Source organism: Theropithecus gelada, chromosome X, assembly GCF_003255815.1.
Source record: "Theropithecus gelada isolate Dixy chromosome X, Tgel_1.0, whole genome shotgun sequence".
In the NCBI taxonomy this organism is placed as follows: domain Eukaryota; kingdom Metazoa; phylum Chordata; class Mammalia; order Primates; family Cercopithecidae; genus Theropithecus; species Theropithecus gelada.
Window position 1 is genome coordinate 53,078,457 of NC_037689.1, and position 16,245 is coordinate 53,094,701.

At 36.7% G+C, this 16,245-nt stretch overlaps 1 protein-coding gene across 1 annotated transcript in view; it reads right to left on the bottom strand.

The window, feature by feature from the left end:
* Positions 1-3,685: 3,685 nt before the first annotated feature.
* The window catches only part of DMD (dystrophin), a 2,044,437-nt gene continuing 2,031,877 nt past the window's right edge, over positions 3,686-16,245 (bottom strand). Inside the window, exons 77-78 of the mRNA XM_025371836.1 lie at positions 10,746-10,777; positions 3,686-6,284 (exon numbers count right to left, since the gene is read on the bottom strand). Of these exons, the coding sequence (XP_025227621.1) occupies positions 6,273-6,284; positions 10,746-10,777 (44 nt within the window). The 3' untranslated portion in view covers positions 3,686-6,272. The remainder of the gene's footprint in view (positions 6,285-10,745; positions 10,778-16,245) is intronic.

Below are 16,245 nucleotides of genomic sequence, written 5' to 3' on the forward strand. Positions count from 1 at the left end.
GAAATCAATCATATCTGGAAAGTACAGGCTTGGAGTCCCCCACTTGTCTTATTGACTTTAAAAAGGGATTGAGTGATTATCCTTCTGTGGCATCAAAAGAGTTACTCAGTCCAGTCACAAATTTTTGGCTGATAAAAATTGTCAACATGCCCAGGATGCTTAATTTTAGTATGGATAGGAATTGTTGAGCCAGTAACCTCAACTCTTGTTATGATGATAAAAGTATTCTCTTAGTGCAGAGTTTCCCAAATGTTTTCACATTGTGGCACACAGATAAATTTATTATCAATTGAAGGGCATCCTTGAATAACCGCAGGAGGCTGAAGGCTACAGACTTCATGTGGCCACCCTCAAAACTATGAGATTCAAAGACTTTAGCACTCCTGGGTCACATTTTAATACACACCTTATCAAATAAGTCTTGAAAGCCTAGGAAGTTTTAAAATGAAACAAAGAGATGGTGGAGTAAACCTAACCCTTGGTTTTAATACTTTTATGTTGAATTTAGGCGTAATCTGTGTTTGTTTAAAGTGCTTAAGATGTTTGTGGCAATTTGACATATTAGCAAATTGGGGAGATAAGTCTTAGGTTCCAATGTAAAATGTGTATTTTTACACATGTGATTTCAAAATGAATTTAAAAAGTTGGACTTAACTCATACAGTATATGCTATTGGAATGTTTCAGAGGAATTGAGATTCACTATATTTATATGTTTAATTTGTCTCGATATATGTGAGTTAGGTATGGTGGAGGTGCTGTTGGTTGGCGTTGGTCTTCCCTGTGAGATATTAGATAGGCTTGAAAATAAAGCGCATTAAGTGTATAGATACGGCTTAGAACAAAAAAATTCAGACTACTCAACATGGCTAAGTCTGCTCACTAAAAGTGACTGTTCTTACTTCATACAAATTGTCTACATTTATATATCTAAAAATAAAATTTCTAAGTTGAACCTAAAGATTTATGAAAAATTAGGTTTTAAAATGTATACCAAGTGGAGAAAGCTGGCAGACACCACCTTTACCAAATGATCAGTGTTAACAGCACCAAGAATGGGAATGTGCCTCCTGGTATCACATGCTGAGGACACATCATTGTTTGTGTAGTATTCCTGACAAAAATGCATACCCTGAATCTAAACCATGAGAACACATCAGACAAACCCAAATTGATGCACATCCTACAAAGTAACTGTCTTGTACTGTTAAAAATGTCAAGGTCTTTGAAGACAGAGAAAGGCAGAGACACTGTTCCGGATCAAAGGTGATTAAAGAGAGATGACAACTAAATGTCATGAAATCATGAATTAGATGCCAGACTAGGGAAAGATATATAATGATAAAAGACATCATTGGCACAATTGACAATATTTGGTTGAATATGGACTGTAGAGTAGATGATAGCTATATATAATTTTTTTATTTTGATAATTGTACTATGGTTATGCAAGAGAATGTCGTAGATATTAGGAAATGTACATGATGTATTTAAATGTAAGGAGGCATGATGTCTACAACTTTATTCTTAAAATGGCTCAGAAAAAACTATCATCTATTCAATGAGAGAACAGTAAAGTAAATGAAGCAAAATGTAAACAATTCATTAACCTGGGTAAAGGGTATATGTGGGTTCTTTCTTTGTACTGTTCTTGCAATTTTTCTTTTGTTTCAGTTTTTCTTGTTTGAATTATTTCAAAATAAACGTATGGAAGAGCTAAAATCCTGAATGTATATAAAATACACACGTACATACACACATAAGTATGTACATATAACATTTAAACCTCAAGTTACTGTAGATCACCTTTTCTGTACACAAAAGCTACTCTCAGACATCCCCAGACTTTACACATTCACACAATATTGTTTATTGTGGAATGCTGGGCATGCTGCCACTCTTGTGTTGTCAGTTAAGTCCATGAGATCACAGTACACTGACGTGCAAGGGGCATTGAAGAGCATGTTTATAGTTCCTACTCCAATGGCTTTGCTACTGTGGGAATTTGATTCGTGTCCTTCCTACACTTAATTTGAAGGCAAAGTCTTTGCAAGTGTGCCAGTGCCTGCCTTTGTATTCATTCCACCATTAGAGCATTACAAATTAAGGGAAATCCCATCGCAGCTCTACAGAACACATCCATTAGTCTTGGTGCTTTCTCCCAAATGCACATTTTGCTTGCCGGTGCATAATCTGTGCCAGCTTGATCCATTTTAATTTTTAACTGAATTAATTCTGTCTCTTCTAGTGTGTGCCAAGTATGGAATGGAAAACCAAATGCCCTCCTCAGAATCATCCACACACGGTTGTCTTAGACGTGGTGAAGTGTTGAAGATTCCTCAGTTACATCCTTAAGTGTCACCAAAACAGCCAGTCTGGGTGTTTCAAACAAAGGTAGGTTCGGGTAATGGTGGGAAGGATAAATGATTTGTTTATTTAAATAGGATGAAAATTTTTCTTGGTATATGTGGATGTCAAGGGCAGTGTTTCGATGTGGTAGTCACTTGGGTGAGCATCATCACCCTACTCTCAAAAAATTAGCAAGTGATTCACAGCAGAGATGCCACATCTACTAACATCATTTCTAATGAGATGGATCATCTCCTGTTATTTCCAAAATCACTAGGATAGGCTGCACCTAGTGGACTTATGTTATTCCTTTGGCTCACCAGTATCTGAACACTGTTGGGGGAACCCCTCCCAACCATGAACCTTGGGAATAGGTAAAGATAGCCTCTCCCTAAGAAGTGCTGACATTGCTACCCACTTTCTCAGCCTCCTTTGCAGCTAGGGCAAGAAACAGAGCAGGGCAGGGGCAAAGGAGAGGTTCTCCCCGTGGTGGTGATTGACTATGGTAAGGGAGTCTTCCCTGGAACCAGTTCTGAGACATCGTTTTAGGTGTCTCTTACTACTCATGCATCCTCTTTACTACTCATGCATCCTCTTAAGTCTGGTGACATTAACAAGAATAGAAGTGATATGAAATTCTCTTCGGAAGCAAAGTATGAATTGCAAACTGACTTAATATACTTGTCATTATTAAAACAAAAAAACAAACAAACACAACAAACACTATGACTGACTATCACTGCTCAAAATGTATCTCCCAATCTACAAATGCTTACTCCCTTTAACCCAGCAATCTCACTTCTAGGAAGTATCCCACAGATATATTTGTGCACAAATGAAATGATGTAATGAGAAATGTGCAATGTTGTTTGTTATAGCAAAAGACTGAAAACAGACTACATATCCCACCAAAGGGAATTGCTTAAATAAAATAAATAGCCTGTGAACATATAATGAAATATTATACAGCTATAAAAAAGAATGAGAAAGCATTTTATATATTTAAATGAAAGAAAGATTTCTTGAGTCCATATTTAAATTTAAACAAGTAAGGCACATAACTGGGTACAGAGAATGCTATATCCTGTGAAATAATAGGAAAAAAAAAGGAACATATATTTTAATTGCTTATATAATAATAAAGACACTTTGGAAGACTAAATAAGAAATTAATAATGTCTACTCAGGGCAATGAGGATGATATGGGGGAAAGGGTAGTTGGGAGTCTTTTCACTGTCTTTCTAGATTATAGTTTTTTTACTCATATGCATGTATTACCTATTTAAAAAGTAAATAACTAAATTAAAATAAAAACAAAGTACTGCAGTCCAATCAACACTTTTTTGTAACATAACTGCGTGCTTTATTGAGATACACAGTAAAGCAGTACTATAATACAATAGTAAGGCATATATTTGGTGAAGTCTGATATGTTGTGAAAATGCAGTAGAACTGAAGTTTAAAAAAATAATTAGTAAATGTTACAGTGTTGGTGTTAAAACACAATATATTATGATACTCAAGTAAGAACTCAGTACCTGAAAACAATGACAAAACATGCCATGTGATGTTTATGCTTCAGTTACATTGATTATGATTTACAGTTTAATACTTGGTGGTTATAAACAACACAACACAACACGAAATAATGTCCAAATTATGCTTAAAATGCAGCAATAAAGCTCTCAATTTTTATTCAAATATTATGACAGACTCACTCCAGAACTAATGTCTAAGAGAAAAAACAAAAAGATTAAAACAAAATTATGCACTCTATTTACCTCTGATTTTAGAATGAAACTTAAACTTCTTAGTAGGATGTAAAGTAACCCCTTGTTTTAAATCTTAGTTTGTTTTAGAAGTCCTTGGGTAAAGAAAAGGTCCAGCGTCACATAAAGGAACAAAATGCAAGACAAAAACCAAATCTTCATGTAATATGTTACCTTGGAGCTTTGGGTTTTCTTTTGAAAATTATAAAGGAAAAAGAAAATCACGCAATAGACAAGTGGTGAAGCTGTGAACTCAGGTGTGCACGATTATCAGGAACACCCCAAAACCAAAGTGAGGTAGAAATAGCATGAGAAGCCGTGTTTGATGTTAATTATTATTAATAAAATAATGGACAAAACCCACTCTCCAAAAGCTAATTACACTTGATGTCAGAGGTAACAGATTTGCAAAATTATAGGTCACACGGTGATGTCTATTGAATGAATGATTTAAAAATCAAAGAGGAATAAAATGGCATGAAAGAGTAAAGCTTTTTCCTACCAGTCCTTAGCTTTTCCTCTTGAGCTTTTCTCCAATTTTTGAGCAGTGTTTGTTTGTTTATATATTTAACCTGTCTAACCCCCCAAGAAGGGTTTGGAGTAGCTTTTACTTTTGTAACATTTGAATCAATTTGCCTTCTTACTTACAAACCCGTGTGGAATTACTCACAGAGAAATGCAAAGGAGGGAAACACAGTTCATGGGCTTCTGGGTTGATACTTGTCAGTATCACAAATGTAATGGGGCTACTGTCTTACACCTTTTCCCAAAGTTTATTTTAAATTGTCTTGTGGCATTTAAAAACTCATCCGGCATGGGAAAATAGAGCTAAAAAAAAAAGCAACAAAAACAAAACCACCCACTTCCTTTTGACTGTGAGAAGAGGGCATAATAATTTAGTTGTAATTAATTAATTACAGAGAACTTTATGTATTATGAACAGTCATCCAGTCCTTCAGTTAAAGAAAGAGTGGCCTATGCCTTCACAGGGATGGGCTGGGAGTCCATAGCCCTCCAGCCCTGTCATCATCCTGCTACTGCTTGGGAGTGAAAAATACCTTTGGATGCTCAGAAGGTCAGAATACCTTCTGATTTCCACTGAAGCATCATTAAATCTAAATCGTGGCATTGCCAGCAGCAGGAAGCCGAATATATCAATCAATCAACCAACCGATTACTCTGATATAATAAGTCCTGTGTATTCATTCACATGTTCCCTTTAAAAAAATTCAGTACTCTAGTTGTCAGTGGAAAGTTTAAAATGAGGAACATCTGGAGGTGTAGACAATATTTTAGTCTGGTAGTTTCCTCCTGGCTTCCGGCTCCAGGGAAAAATCCATTCTAGACCAAGCAGGTAAGCCTGGATGACTAGAAGTAATTTCTTTCTATTAGGAAGAAGTGACACGAACATTTAAAAAATGGAAAAAGTCTATAGAAATTCATATCTATCTATCTATATAACTATAGTATTTATATACTTATAGACATATAGATACATAAAATGAAAACTCACAGCCCGCCCCACTCAGTTGACAATTCTCAAATGAGCAGTGTGAAGTAGTCATTTGGTGGTGTTAGAGGAAGTCCTATCTATCTTTAATATGCAAACAAAGAAAAAGCCATGAATTTCATATGGATATCACACCAAAGGATGCAAAAACAATGCGCTGCCTCAAAGTTGTGTGTGTGTATGTGTGTGTGTTTGTTTTTAGGGGTTTTTATAAACAACTTTTTTTATAAAGCACACTTTAGTTTACAATCTTTCTTTATAACTGTTATAAATTTTTAAACAACCCAAAATGCGTTCCATATAAAGAAATGGCAAGTTATTTAGCTATCAAGATTTTACATGTAGTTTTCTTATAACTTTTTTGTACAATTGCATAGACGTGTAAAACCTGCCATTGTTAACAAAACAATAACAGACTTAGAAACTACTGAAATCTACAGTATAGTACCACTACCCTTCACAAAAATATAGATTTATTTCTTGTAAACTCTTACTGTCTAATCCTCTTTGTTGTATGAATATTATAAAAACCATGCGGGAATCAGGAGTTGTAAAACATTTATTCTGCTCCTTCTTCATCTGTCATGACTGATACTAAGGACTCCATCGCTCTGCCCAAATCATCTGCCATGTGGAAAAGACTTCCTACATTGTGTCCTGGAAAACAAAGAGAAAGACAGACAGACTTTACAACAGGTGCAGATAGCATCACTCTGTTTCTTTGCCATTTGGGAAATCATTCCCCATTTCTGGGTGAAGACAACACAGAAGCTGCATCGAGGGTATACACAACAAGGTTTGATTTTCACCAGTTTCCAGGAAGAAGCAAAGCCTTGTTAATGAAGCCATTACACGTTGTTTGTTAGTATCTATCAGCTTAATGTTGGAGCAGGCTACTGGTGTTTAAATGGAAAAATGTCAAGCTACACTCATGTTCCCAATGTAAATATATATCAAAAGAATTCCACAGATAAGCACAAGATTTCTATCAGAACAGGAATATTCCGTGATGGGATACATCTTTTCCACCTTGACTATGAGTGATTACTTACTCTCTCTCTACTTGTACTAATGTTTTTTACTATCAAACCACCATCACCACCTCTGTCACCCACACAACTACCACACCATTACCTCCAATATCACCCGCATCACACGAAATTTTCATTTCATTTCAGAGCTGAAATTTTCATTTCAAAGCTGTTTCAGGCTGTTGGCTTGCTTCTGAGGCTATGGTGGAGGTGGCTATTTTCTCTCTGCTTTTACTTGGGTTGAAAAATAAACTCTTGACTTGACCTTTTGGTGCACTATTAACATTTGAATTAGGACACCTCAGAATAAAAATTACTTCCCATTCCAAATTACTCTAGAGCCTAATTATAAGGTGACCAACATATATTGTATGCATTTGGGTATTCTGTGAATCCATCTTAGATCTCCTCCTAAATGAGGGTTAACTATCACAATAGCCTTTTAATAAGAATCTCCCAGCATGGAAAAAAAGAACAGCATAATGTCCCTGGGTACTTTGTAGCAAAATTCAGATTTACAGTAAGATAATCTGAGACATACTTTATGGCTTGCCTTTTCATCTATGTCCCATAGTTTTATATGGCTAATTTTAATTATTGCACATTGGTAAATCCTTCCACTATTCAAGTATTGTCTTTGGAACTGAAATGCTTTACTAGGCTATTACTACCTTGCCATGAATCAACTTTACAGATTCCCATAATAATTGTTAAAATCCCAATTAAAAATTAAAGATAGACTAGGGAGAGTATTGTTTTAATATTTATTTCAAGAGCTATATATCTATCTTATCTTCTCTACAAAATATGGGAGGATCTGAAGAGGATTACATGGGCAGGCACTTACACAGTGATGACACCACAATTGAAGACTTATTAAAAGTTTAATGTCATTCAGGCATTTCTATTAAGGTGACCAAGTTTGTATATCTTTTTGTGCTTTATTAGTGCAAAGAATTTCATGGAGAATTATATTTTAGAAAATCGCTTTGGATTTTGGTTGAGACTGCAAGTATAAACATTTTTAACAAAGCATATGCACTATTCATAAAGTGGACCAATAGTTTGGCAGCCCTCAGTGAAGAACTGAAATCATTTTTGGCTTTCTGTGCCATAAAAACCACAGGAAGACGACACAGTGGGGCCTCTGCTGCTCCTTAGAGCTCAGAGTACAAATATGTAACTGCTGCTACCAAGCTGGAGGGCTTCCCCTGTATCTATTTTTGACTATCCAGCAACCCTGGGAAATCTGCATAATTATTCATGCATAAACTGAAAATAGATGGACTAACTGCGAATTTTTAATTACTAGCAATCTTTACAGTTATTAACAAAATCAGTCAAAACAAAGCCCAAGACCTTTACAACCTGATGCCTGAATGTAATTCGAAGTATTTCTCATGACCCACAGTAGCTAGAAAACATATTACAAAACATCAACAAAAAAGGGGGGAAAACTCATTTTTTTCCTGTCAGCTTATCGATAATCAAAATGTGTCTTTTTAGGCTGTGTGCTAGGGGATGTAGATGGCAGTTCAAAATATAATAAAACAAGTAAATGCATTTATAGATTATATAGCCAAGTGGTGCTTCTCTTCCTTGAAATGCTGTTCAGTTACTACCTGGAAGGAAAATTCTTGAGTCTCTGTGCTATAAAAATAACTTTTAGAGTCACCTCATAATCTAGATTATGCCTTTGGTTACTTCACTAAATTACCTGCTTTACCAGAATAATAATTCTAAGTTTTTTCCATGGAGTTTTTCATTAGATCCAGAAAAAAGAAGTCAAGCTCTTTTACAAACTACTGCCCCAAAGAATCATACTTTAATCCATTGGAGGGGTAAGACTGCACTGTGACATGAATATAGAAAGTAGATTTGTATCCTAGTTCTATTATCCACGTGTGTAAGGCAGAGCATTCGGGAGGTCATTAATTTTACCTGACAGATTTTTCTAAAGTCAAAATTACAATCTCATACTATGAAGTATAAGAGGTACTGAAAAGCAGCCAGGATTCAGACCTTTGCAATCACCTTCAGGCACAAGGTGACAGAAAACTATGTCTATAGAAAGTATTAATTTAATCCATTCTTAAGCAAGGATTATTGAACACAAAGGCACTATGCCTTGAACATTAGCAGTTGTTATGTTTTTCCAAGTTGGCACTAACTGCAACACATTTAGTCTCACACGCCACCAGTGCCTGAGGGAATTGTTTTCCACAGCGATTGGAATTGAGACTTTCTGGCAAAGATCCAAGACCTCAATAGCAATCTGGTGCTCTAATTTTTAAAAATACAATTCCCAGATAAACTGTTAGCATTCAACTGGCCAACGCAAAGCCAGAATACTACAGTGAAATTTGCTTATCTTTTCTTCTCTATAATCTCTGAAAAAAATCTGGTCTACTGTACATTTGGGATATTTTCATAGCATTAAAAAAGGTCATTATTGTTTTGATTCTTTGGCTTCTGGAAACTTGTCTGAACACCATACACCTCAGGTAGTCAAGTCTGCAAATGTCTATATCACTTCAATTACACATGCTAGCCTTTTCTAAAATTCATGTGTGAATGAAACATGTTTAAAATGGTCAAAATTATGGTGCATTTTTCTACAAAAAGTTAAAATGAATAAATTTTAAGGGGCACTTACCATAAGAATGAACCCAAGAAGTCTCACATACGAAGTACATGAACCAGGCAAACCGTCAGGAGCATTCAATGCTTCACCAAGTCAGGTTTCCTCAATTTCTCCTCCCAGCCTACCATTCCCTCCCTGGCCCCACTGCCCAAAGCCTTGGAAGGAGGCACTGGCACACTGAAGGATCATTAAATTGATTAGACTTGTATGGCACGATGTTGGCACAGTTTTCTTTATGATTCCTGTGTTGAAATGAATCAGTGGTCACTCTAGTCCATCCTATTGCTAAGGAGTCCAGAATCTTCTCATATAAGAAGGACTCTCCACCCATCCAGCCTGTCTCCCAGAACACTGCCATCCCATGGGAGAGCTTTCCTTCTCTCCTCCTGCAGATTAAATTCTTTGTAAAGACAACCTTGTTTTTACTTGGGCTGTCAGTTAACATTTTTTGTCACCCAACAGTCACTTAATTAGGTAATTTGATATTCAGACAATATTCCTGGTGGAATAGGAGTAAGAAGCATCTTTCACTGTAAAACCTCAAACCACATTCAGTGATAAGACTGTACCCTATCCCTTTCAACCCATAAATAGGCATTTAAAAAAACTCTCAAGACTCCAATATTTAGTTTTTTAGTCGAACTGGTTATTGTTCTGTGTGGCTTCAAATACCAAATAAAAAAGATCATCTTCTGAAGGGTACGTTGAGATGATGTAAGCCTTTCACATGAGAGTTAAGAGTGTGGGTCTGGAGCCAGACTGCCTGGATCCAAATCCTGGCTCTGTCACCTGGGACACACTGCTTACTCTCTCATTGACTCAGTCTCCTTATCTGTAAAACGGGGTTAATAAGAGTACCTACCTCACAGGTTTGTCATGAAGATGACATGATGAAAAAGATGGCAAGTGCTGAGAACAATGCTTGGCACACAGTAAGTGCTCAAAAAATGTTCGCTAAAATGGGAAAGAAAGAGCGTAGGAACCAAGAAAAAAGGAAACAAAAGCAAAATGAAGTCATCCCAGAAGAATAAAAACTAAGGGCGCTGGCAGAAAATGCTAAGGTCCTGGAAGTGGAAGAAAGCTTTATGACTCATCAGTTATGTTCAAGGCTAAATTTAGTTTGAAGATTTTGCTTGTGTTGCAAATGGCAACAGATGATGAACTGCAGGATTCCAACCTAGGGACTACAAAGGATTGCCATTTTAAAGAGATTCTTGCTCCCCCAACCCCAGTCTTGTCGTCATGGTGATGACAACGGCAATGAACATTTGAGGAATGTTCCTCATGAGCTGCAAGTGGAGAGGTGACTACCATCCTTACATGATGACACAATGTGTAATACACACATGCGCGTGCACACACACAATTCTTACACAAACGCCAAACATAAAAAGCAGGATGAGACAGACAGAAGCCATGGCCGTGAGCCTGAATCTCACTAACCTCTCTCATTGGCTTTCCAGGGGTATTTCTTCCTTTAATAATAGAGAGAGGAAGAGGCAGAGATATCAGAAAGGGAAAAAAACATGCATAAATATACAATTTCATATCAATTTGCTTCTTTTACCAAACAAATGTTGAGATGACCATTTATTCTCTGCTGGAAAAAAAAAAAAAAAAAAAAACAGAAACAAAAAACCCAAAAGACACATCTAGTCAAATAACCTTTACATACACTTAAGATCAGTGTAAACAGATAACATGATCCAGAAGACGTCATTTATAAAATCCATAGAGTTCACGCATTAAACTGGATGAAAACTGGCACAGGATAGAAATCTGACAAATTGGGCATCGTTTTCAAGGGCAACTCAAACTTAATGTTAAAAAAAAAAATCTCAGAATCTCTTCACTCTTGACTTGACAATCAGCACATTGAAACATAAACAGTAGTTGACTTTGTGTGCCCAAAGTCTGCACATCAAATGCAAGGTAGAACCCGACACAGAGGCTGGACTCCATCCTCTTGGGAGAATTTGTTCTATCTGATAGAAGCTGAGCATGTCCATGATGAAATTGGAGGCATTTGAGAAAATGGAAAAGAACAGATGAGGGGAAGAGGTAAGTCCCACTAATGGGCAAGCCACAGAGTCAGATCCAGGAATGAGCTTTCAGCTTCCTCCTCAATTCAGCAAATATCAGGAGCCTTAAGAGGCAATGGCTAAAGACCCACTGGCCTTGATTCATAGAGTCCTACATCTGTATGCATTTATTTGTATTTCAAAAGTAGATTCTGCTGAGAAAGTGTTCTATGATAAGTCATAATTGGACAGAAAAGTAGGGACCTCTGACCATACATATCAATAGCATGTCTTGGGCATTCAATTTCCTTTATCTCCAAGGTCTTCAAACTGAAAACCTTGGTTTTCAAACTGTTTTAACTATAGCAATGGGACATCTCCTAAAACAATCTTATATGGAATTCCAATATTTGGAGCAGTTTAAAGCAGAGCTGTGAGAGATCCTGTACAGCATCTCCCTTTCCCCTCCACCCATCATTCTCATTCTCAGTGGCTCCAAGAAGATTAAAAACTCCCTGAAACAATTTGAGAACTACTAGTCTGGAATGAAGAAGTGTGGAGCTACGATACCAATAGAAACCTTTCAAAATGCAAGGTTAGGGTTCAAAACTTCTAGTATACATTTAAAGATAGTTTCTAAGTTTTTCTTCCCTCTCTCCCTCTCTTAACCCTCCCTTTCTCCTTCTCTCCCTTCTGAATTTCCTACATGACTCAGCAATTTCTTAGGAGTATCAGATTTTCAGCTTGACCACATAAGGGCCAGGTATTTATGATGCTCTTCAAGCCAGGGAAAAGGGAGAAAAATGGGTACTAGCTCCTCAGCTGTGGGTGTCACTAGTGGGAGACCCATACCAAATGATGTTCCCATCATTTGGGGAGGAGAACATCATTCTGTCCTTGATGACTGAAATCTCAGTATGAATTACTCACCCCTTCTTTGTGATTCCTTTAGCGAGGTTTTTTAAAAAAACTATCTTTATGTTTCATAATACTGTCTGGTGGCAGAATCAGTTCTCTTCCCCTGTAAGACTATAAGCCTCTTGAGGATGGGGTCCACATGTTGCTCATCCACCTCTCTTATCTCCAATGCCCTGTACTGTACATAGACACTAACGGTAGTTGATAAATACTGGCTGAAGTGAACTGGTAAAGTAGTAGTTGGATCATGACCAAGAGTCCTTCTGTGTTATAAGTAACTTGCCCTTCACTGGCACACTTTAGTTTGGATGCCAAAGGTGGGTAACTTGTTTTGGCACATGACTTTGGTCTACTTTTTTTTTTTTTTTTTTTTTTTTTTGAGACGGAGTCTCGCTCTGTCGCCCGGGCTGGAGTGCAGTGGCCGGATCTCAGCTCACTGCAAGCTCCGCCTCCCGGGTTCCCGCCATTCTCCTGCCTCAGCCTCCCGTGGTCTACTTTTAAAACTTGAGATCTTTAGGAAGGACAGAGTTGTTAGAAAGCCATGTGATTTAGAATGTAATTATGGTTATGTATTTCAGAATGTAATGATGATTCTTAGAATGCTTAATGTTACATATCTTTAGTAATTCTACACTAAGCCATATTCAGAACTCAGTATCAATTGATTATTGCTTAATATGTAGCAGCAAATGACTTGTGTTATGTTCCAGGTCCTTCTTCAGAAACCATATTGTACGCAAATGGACCTCCCAGAGCCAAGCTAACTCTAATCTCTTCTAAAATCCTCCCTCATCACTGAAAATCCTCCCTCATCACTTGGGTCGCCATGTACTCATTAACACATTACAAAAGGAAGGTCCTTTTATTTCACTTTAGAAAAAGTTAAAAACAAGTGGTATTTTCTACCGTATAAGGACTAGTTCTACACTGACAAAACAGAGACTACTTGGTTACGACATTTTTAAAAGTTCTTGACTGATAAAGTTTTAGATAAAAGTGTTATTTTATAAACATATTTTTTTTTTTGGAAATGAGTTTCCGTAGACCTTCAGTTACAGTGTCCATCTGGCAATGTGATATGTTGTCAGGAAATGAATCAAGACAAAAGGGAAGTGTGCTGGGGCAGTTCTAAGTCTAAAGGGCTTGTTCAGGTCCAGAGAAGTCTAATTTCCTCGGGCAGTATAAAATTGACATTATTGATTGTAAGTCATTATTTTAGAGTTGAATTGCAGGACAGTACTGTTTCTGCGTGCTTTTAGCCTCTTTTATATTAATTCACTGACTGTTTAAAATACTTAAGGAAGAATGAGTCCCTTTTTAGGATTTCTGTTATTTAACAAGTCAAAAAAATTCAAATGGCCACACTTGCAGGCTCTTTGGTGAATATGAATATAAATGTATAAATCAATTCAATTTCAGCTCAATAATCTTGTTCAGCTGAAAGTTGATCAGCACAGAAGCCTGTGACTCTATACATGTAATGAGTCAGAATGGACAACAAAATAATAGTGTAAAGCAGAGACTGGCAAATTTTCCCCATAAAGGGCCAGATAGTAAATATTTTAGACTTTCCAAGCCCACAGTCTCTGTACCAACTATTCAACATTGCTGCAACTACTCTGTCCTGGTAATGAGAAAGCAACTACAGGCAACATGTAAATGAATGGGTGTGACTATGTTCCAATAAAACTTTATTTATAAAAACAGATAGTGGGCCAGATTTGGCATATGGGCTGTATGTAGTTTGCTAGTCCTGGATTAAAGGGATAACTGCTCTAATCCTTTGTGGAAGAATACAGGAAACAGAATGGTGCCTGAAAAAGGGTACACGATATTTCTATCTGCCTTTGTTCTTTATGTTGTTCTTCCATAAAAGAACCACAGAATAAGATTTTAATTTTAAAAGATGGCAGGTTTTACAAAGCTGTTGGGTTGGTAATTTAGGGGTATTTGATAGAATGTATGTGGGCTTGAGAGGGGATGGTATGAAAAAAAGAGGATGGCATGGGCTGGTGGGGATAAAAATAATGTGGCACAGGTCAGTAGGCAAGAGATTGTACAGGCAGCAGAAATAGTAGCACTGCTAACTGCTTTCTGGATTATTATCTTGGCTCCTATTATTCATTCATCTATATAAAGTGGTACCACATTTTAGAGAGCCTGATACCATACTGCTGACTAGGAGAGCACTTCTTTCATCAATGCACATACAAATAAAAATATCTTTGTTAGTCTGCTAAATGATCAGAGACTTATGGACAAATCACTTAACGGGGTTATTTTTTAAATTACATTTGTTTCTTCTACCCATGTAGTTTTCCTATAGAATGGCAGAGCTTCAGAAAGTACCTTATAGTAGATTATGACTTATTACACTAGAATTCAACTTCTACACATATACTTACAAAGGAAGAGATTAGAGATAGATAGATTAGATAGAAATTGGCTAATATTCAGTGTTACACTGAGCCACTCAAATCACCCAAGTGTTTGTGAACAACTAAGTATATCATCTAGAGACCAACCAGAAAGATATCATCACAAAGCTACACGTTCACACATTCATATCTTGAATATGCTGCTGCTTGTATTGCCTATTATGCAGGATAGTGTTGGCCATCGTTTGATCACTAAACGGAGAAGCATGCACCTCCTTTATTAATTTTGATAACAGTTTAGCAAAGCCATTAAGATACGATTAGAAGCCTAACTTAACTTGCTGAATGGTCATAAACAAGGCACTTGACTTTTCTTGGCTTCCGGGTACTCTTTTTGAAAATAAAAGATAAAGGTTAGCTGACACCTTCAGGACCAACTCTGTGACAAGGGGCAACAGAAAAGTTGTAAATTTGAGGTACACAATAGCTTACCTATCTACTATATACTTTATATTTATGAAAAGCATAAGTTTTTTTAAAAACGGCTTTTCCTCTGTGGGCAATTATCTAGCAGGGTTAAGTAAACCATGAGGTGGTATTTAATAGCACATTTCCACTAAATGTCAGACCTCTGGCTCTCACATCTGTTTTGAGTTACTCAAACAGCTGTCCCAAACAGCTGTAGCAACCATGAACTTTGTTTTTTGTAACACAACAATGAAAACATGGATGGTAGTGTTAGAATAAAACTATAAAGGTCTCTGAAACATTAGCAACGTCTTGGCAGAAACTTCCATGGCAAAAATCTCAAAATTTAAATTTTTTTGAAAGATAATTCACCTAGGCAAGAAAAACTGAGATCGGATAGATCAGTATTTTTAAACCACTGGTTCAGAAAATCCATTTAGTGGGTTGCAACCAGCATTTTGTTTTTAAATAAATAAAACAGAAAAACAGCATGCATTGTATGTAGTATGGAAGGCATCACTTGATGAAACTTTTGTTTGTGATCTTTGTATGCATATGTGACTGTAAACGTGTGTGTGTGTACGTATGGTGGGTGTATATATACATGTGTGTACATAAACACATGTATAATTTGTATCTTTACCCCAGTTTGTGATGTAAAATGTTTCTCTGATATGGATAACCATCAAAACAGGGTCAAAAGTCACTGTCCTGGATGTCAAAAATGTTAAAATGACCTTTCAAGGCTCTTCCATTTGAGAGACTTTGTAATCCCAAGATGTTAAGATTCTCAAGAATTTCTGCTTAATATCAGCCGAACACATCTACCAACTGGTAAGATGTTCCCGCCAAACTTGACTCTATATGTGTGTGTATACACATACACACACATCTGCTGTTTTCAAAATTAAAAAAAAAAGCTTTCGGTTGGAAATAAAGCATCCCAAAACCACTTTTTTGAGTGCATCAATAATTAGCCTAATTTTTACAATAATGAAACTTGTCCACTGGAATTTGGGGTGGAAAAGGCCTGTAAGAAAGGCTTAGTTCAAAGTAGCAAAACATGAGGAAATGCCAAGGTCACAGTATTACAGAATGATCGGCCAGATTTTCCAACACCTTCGCTACTCTCTCGTTGTGTTTTTGTTTATTTAATTG